Genomic DNA, 6,449 nt, shown 5'->3' with positions numbered 1-6,449 from the left:
GGATAATTTTATTGTGAGATTACAACCCCTTCACACACAGGTAATAAAAAATGTATTCATTTTAGTAGAAAAACTCCATACAGCACCTTTAAATTGAGCACATAAATAATCGTATTTGCTATAGATCTACATAATAATAGCCTATAGTAATAATAATAGTAGGACTGGATTCGAGCCGCCACAGCCGTCAGATACAAGCACCTCAGCAGGACGAGCCTCTTACCTGAAGCCGCTGGTCATCGCCGCCTTCAGCTGCCGTTCCCTGCTGCGCTTCTCCGGCGTGGAATATCCTTTACTGCTTTTGTGTGTGTTTTGTGTGTGTGTTCGCCGCTGCGTCACACATTTTTTCTCACAAAAGAGCTTCGAGTGTCTTTTTTAAGATGCCTCGTGTTTCCTGCGGCTCCTGCCGAGCCGCGCTCATCGACGGGGACCACCACGTGCTGTGTGTTTCCTGCTTGGACGAGGAACATGCAGCTATCGCTCTCGGTGATGGCGGCTGCCATCACTGTGATATGATGCCCATCGCGACTCTGCGGACTCGCCTGGCGTCATTCACCGAAGCTGCTCCACCACCCCCTGTAGCGCCGCGCCGTAAAAAGCGCCGCGCTCAGCGGGTCCCGGAACCTCCCTCCACGAGGAGCTCGCCGCCGCCGCTAGCTCCTCTCACTGCTTCGTTGGAGTCGCTCACCGACGGACAAGGGCCGCTGCCTGCCGCCTTGTCCATCATGGACGACGACCAGCAAGCCGTATCCGAGGGGGATGACGACTGCTGTTCTCTTCTCGCTTCGGGAAGCGAAGGATGGGCGAGCTCCGTGGACCTCCCCTCCCCCGCTGTTCCGGAACGCCGAGGAGGGAAGATCAGCATCGAGGCAGAGCTGATGCGTCTGCTCTCACAGGCCGTGTCGAGCCTCGGCCTTGATTGGTCGACGCCCGAAGAGCCTGCTTTCAACCGGCTGGATGGCTGCTTCCTCTCCGGAGACGTGCCGGATTTACGTAGCGCCACAGACCTCGCTCTTCGTGCTACAAAGTCCGCCGCACACGCCATAGGTAGGATCATGGCCTCAGCGACTGTTTCCGAGAGACATTTGTGGTTAACGCTCTCTGAGATGGCGGAGTCAGAGCGCTCTGCGTTCCTCGACGCTCCCGTCTCGGCGACTGGCCTCTTCGGATCATCCGTCAAAGACTTCGCGGATCGATTCGCTGAGGTACAGAAGACATCGCAGGCCATGAAGCATTTCCTGCCAAAGCGCTCCAGTTCCGCAACAGGCCGCCCTAAACAGCCGTCTGTTCGAACTCAGCAGCGCCCCGCGCCCGCCGCGGCAACTCAGCAGCAACAGGCCCGAGAGAGACCACGGTCTCGCTCCGCCGGACGCCGCCCGCCACCGCGTGGGCCTCGGCCTAAGATCTCCATCAAGCCCGAGGCCTCGGCGCCATCCTAGCCCGACTAGGAAAAAGACGGTGTTCGGGTCCCGCTGCGGCCGGACTTCCACCAAAGATTCCCGCTTGTACAGCCATAAGTTCCGCGTTTGTACCAGTGTATTCAGCAGCCAACAAACCGGCCGTAAAGCCCGTTTGCCTGCACACAAACGCCGTTTTCACGGCGACCCAGATAAATCTAAAAAAGAGTTTAATTTCTGGTGTTCCGGCCACGGCCAATGGTGTAATGTGTGTAACTGCAATGCCCACCCAGTGCCCATTCATTCACACAAGCACAGCCCCGTACAACACAGGGTCTGCACACATAAAATCGACTCATGTCGATTGTGCTTTACATGTAGTGAGCGTGCCCGCTGCCCAGTGCCCACAACCACTACACACTGCACGTTTCGTGGTTTCTGTAAAAACGAAACCAACGAACGATCAGTCAGTTCACAAACACAGTATTCCCGGTGTTATAAATGTGCCCGCTACCACGCGCCCACATTTATTCACAAACATAACGAGCCCAACGGGGCTCGCCCCGCGCTCTCTCTCTCAACTCAGAGAGTCGAGCGCGCGCGGGATATCCCCGTTGTGTTAAGCGTGCCCCCCGCCTCAGACGCCACGGCGTCCATGTTACAGCACACGGTTGCTCTCATGTCGCCGCCATTTCGCGACCAGGGCCCAGATTACATTCAACCCCTAGTCACTCGTGCGGATGCATGGGAAAGACTTCCCGGGGTCTCAGAATGGGTGCTAGAGATTATAAAAAGAGGCTATTCGCTACAGTTTTATCGACGCCCTCCCCGTTACACGGCGAGAGTCGAAACCACGGTAAAAACAGAAGTAGCACATCTACTTCGAGCCGAAATAGCGAAGCTATTGAGCAAAGGGGCCATAGAGCCTTTATCTCAAGCTCAGAGCGAAGGGGGTCTGTACAGCAGATATTTCCTGGTACCAAAGAAAGACGGGGTTCTCAGACCCATTTTAGATCTGAGGCATCTGAACAAAGCGCTAACAAAGCGAAAGTTCAGAATGCTCACGACCAGAAAAATCCTCGCGCAGATTCGCAGAGGAGACTGGTTTATGGCAATAGATCTGAAAGACGCATATTTTCACATACAAATTGCGTCACGTCACAGGCGATTTTTGAGATTCGCCTTCGAGGGCCAGGCATATCAGTACACAGTCCTGCCATTCGGCCTGTCCCTAGCACCTCGTACATTTACAGTGTGCATGGACGCGGCGCTGGCACCCCTGAGACTCCGAGGCGTTCGAATTCTGAATTATTTGGACGATTGGCTGATTCTAGCTCAATAGGCTCCTTGCACGTAACTACTTCCTTACCGGAAATGCGGCCTCGTCTTTTCCGGTGTAAACATGGCGCTATTCTACACTAGATGTTTACAAGAGTTGCCGAAACTTACAATAACGGACGTACATCGCCTTTGTAAGTTCTCCTCCAAATCACCTACCAGCAAATTAGAGAAGGGCTTTAAAATGTATGCCTCTTCATATATCCATGGATATGAAGGATATGAAACTTTATGGCTTACGTTAGTTTGCTAGCTTACATTAGGCTAATAAACAATCCCGGTCTGACAGAATATGCGTGTTATAATGTTGTACTGTTTTCTAGTATTAGGCGGAAAATGTCTACGTTGTGTCTGTACGCCTTCATGCATGTATCTAACTTCTTATTGTGTTAATATGTGATTGACATTAGTGTCAAACAAAGACAGGGCCACAAGTGAAGTCGCTGTAAAGGCTTTCTGCTTCAGATCCATGAAGAAGCACGAAAAACCTCATTGTGTAAATGTAGGGCTGCACTTGTAATTTGTGTCAGAGTTTCGAGTTCAGCAGTTCCAAAAGGTTCGAGTTCAAGTTGTGTGTTGTGCTTAACATGGTCATGTTACATTTTGACCTTCGTTATCGCTTTGTATGTGCTCAACTTCCAAAAACTGCTCAAGCTGTTCACTGTTGCTGCCTTGCATGTGCTTAACTTTTCCAAAAGCTACTCAAGTTGTTCAAGTCTCTGTTACTGCTTTCTGTGCGTTTTATTGTGGTGTTTGAATGGGATTGTGTTTACAGTGTGCAGCTTTGGATGCCAAAATATAATTATTTATGACTTAATATAATGCCATAGCCTACTTGCTGCACACCACTTCTCATAATTCCATTTAAAGACATCTATTTCTGTGTTAAAGGTTGCATCAAAATCCCTTTTTTTCTGGCCCAAAAGAAGGGATTTTCTAAAAAAAATCTATATTATATAAATATATAATATTATATATTTTATATATATATATATATATATATATATATATATATATATAGAAAACATAAATTATCAAATTCATCTAATCTTTCCTATAGGACTTTGTTTTGCTTTTGAGTGGGTGGTGAAGTTGAACACTTGTTGATAAGTGTTTTTGTGTACAGATCTCGGAGCCTAGGCTGCTAGCGGAAGTGTTCCAACCAATAACCAACGAGATGCACATTTAGGAGAGTTTCAATTGCACGGAAGGGAGGGGGAGGGAGTAGCGAGCTAGCTCTCTGTTTTATTTGAACATCAACAGAGTGACGTAGCAATTGATGAATGTGATGATTTATTTTTGGGGCAGAAATCGGTGATACAACCTTTTAAGAAGGATACATTCATGCCAACAGTTCACAAGTCCAACATGACCATATAGAGTAATTACGACTAATCTATCAACAGATGGTCCTCAGGGACACAGATCCTGTAATTATGGTGCGGTGCAGATGCTCATGTGTGGTGGGGACAGCTCTATGCAACCACACAGTTGCCCTATTATTCCAGACAGCGCACTTCTCCCAGCTGGGTGTGCCAGTGGTTCCTCCTGTACACAGCTGTACAGAATCTGAGCAACAATGGCACAAACCCCGAACAGCAGTAAGTTTCATATCAAAGCATGGTTCATATGGGATAGTTTGCATAGATGTATGTCATGCAATAGTATGTACCAGTAGCTGCAAAATAGAACCTCTGTTTAATAAATTCTCAAAATTATGAGTGTATTTTAACATGTATTTTATCACAATTTCACAGGGTGTAAAACCAAATCCAGTTGGGAAGATGGTGGTTGTTAAGCCTGTGCAGGGTCGGATGGGTAAAGGAGGATTACGGTAAATAAATATTAACTTAACAATTATTTTAACAGTTATTTCCCCCATTGTTATGTCAAATTAAGTACCTCTTTATGATATTTTTTATTAAAAGGAGCACCCTCTACAGAGGAATGACTGGCCCTCTTCCTGACCTGTCGGTACTTCGTGTGGCAGAGGTGTACAGCGGCCTAGATCCACTGGATATGCCCCTGGTGACAACAATGGGGATGAGCATTGACAAGCCCCTTGTGGATTCTGAATTTGGACTGGTACAGAGGGGTAGTGTGATCTCCTATCAACAGCCGAAACTTCTGACACAATGCACAGAGCTACATAAGAATGCCCCGGGTCCTCCATGTCTTCCCCTTATTACTCATCAGCTGTCACCTACAGAATGTGTGTGGGTATGCACAGAGGAAGAACATTTACATATACAAAGTTTGCAGCTATCTATTGAGATGGCTCACAAAATTGAATTGTCGACACGGGGTCAGAGCAAAGATCCAGAGTGGCATGTGCTACGGCGAATGAGGATAACCTGGATTAATACAAGGTTTAAGGGAATTTCTATGCAGAACCCTCTCTTTCCCTGTGCGCTCAGATTTAACCCGATAGGTTAAACCCTCCTCATTCAGCTGTTCTACCACTACATAAGGCTCTGGATCCCACTTGCCACAAAGCTTGCCCTTTCCCCCATCTCGCCTATTCCTTCGCCACACACGTTCCCCAATAGCTAAGGGGAGTGACTTGGCCTTACGGTCATATTGTCTTTTATACTGCTCTGCAGCCTGGCCCATTGACTTAGCTGCTGAAGAGTATGCATACAAAAGGTGTTGGTGGTGTTCCCCCACCCAACTGTCCCAGCTATATCGGACATGCTGATTCTCTACGCCCAGGGCTACATCCACAGGCAATCGGACATGGCGTCCAAACATCAGGTAAGACGGGGCGTACCCTGTTGAGCTGTGTAAGGTGGCATTGTAAGCTTGGACGAGGGCAGGAAGATGTTCAGGCCAGCGCCCTTGTTTTTCATCCTCCAAGGTCCGCAACATGCTCAGGAGGGTCTGGTTAAGCCGCTCACACATGCCATTTCCCTGAGGGTGGTACGGGGTTGTCCTGCTCTTAGAAATGCCATAAAGGCTACATAGTTCGGCCACCAGCTGGGATTCAAAATTTGGGCCTTGGTCCGAATGGAATCTCATCGGGCACCCAAAGGTCTGTATAACCGCTTGCCACAGGACCCTAGCGGTAGTCCTCGCCGTTTGATCTCTTGTGGGGATAGCCCAGGCAAAGCGGCTGAACATATCTGTCATTACTAAAATGTTTTGATATTGGTCATGGGGCCTCCCTAGAGAAAGGAAGTCTAGCTCAATGACCTCCAAGGGAAAGGACACAGTAATAGGCTTTAGGGGTGCTTTAGGCACAGCACCAATTTTTTTCACCTGGCAGCGGGGACACAGGGAGTGGTATTGTTGGACCTGAGTCTGCATACCTGGCCAAAAGAAGTGTCGACGTAGGCAGCCTATGGTTCTCTCCACGCCCAAGTGTCCAACAGCATTATGATGTTTCTCCCACACTTCTTTGCGTTGTTGAATAGGGCAGACAATCTGGAGACGAACTTCATGCGTGTTATAGTCAGTGACTCGACGACACAGAACCCCATCCCACATCACCAGCCTTACCCTCTGTTGCAGCAGCTGTTTCACCCCAAGCGGAGCAGCTCGCAACTCTTGCCCCATGGGAAACTTCCCACTTTCCACATACCTCCGCACTTGGTCCAGGTCCCTGTCCTCAAACTGTTTGGTTCGCCAGTCCTCCATCGACAGCCCTTCTGCTGATTGTACATCTGCCATAGCTGCCATGTTAGTCACATCAGTACCTGGAGGGGCTTCAACAGG

The 6,449-nt window shown here is 48.7% G+C and overlaps 1 protein-coding gene across 1 annotated transcript; it reads left to right on the top strand.

Annotated features, from left to right (window-relative positions):
- Positions 1-1,106: 1,106 nt before the first annotated feature.
- Positions 1,107-5,171, top strand: LOC307001211 (uncharacterized protein; the record flags this gene model as incomplete). Its single annotated transcript, XM_079617432.1, has 4 exons — positions 1,107-1,205; positions 4,244-4,336; positions 4,493-4,569; positions 4,664-5,171. The coding sequence occupies 4 exons, from the start codon at positions 1,107-1,109 to the stop codon at positions 5,169-5,171; spliced, it is 777 nt and encodes a 258-aa protein (XP_079473558.1).
- Positions 5,172-6,449: the final 1,278 nt, after the last annotated feature.

Source organism: Phoxinus phoxinus, assembly GCF_949152265.1.
Source record: "Phoxinus phoxinus genome assembly, chromosome: 7".
Lineage (NCBI taxonomy): Eukaryota > Metazoa > Chordata > Actinopteri > Cypriniformes > Leuciscidae > Phoxinus > Phoxinus phoxinus.
Note: the sequence above shows the minus strand (reverse complement) of the source record. Positions and strands in the feature narration are given on the sequence as shown.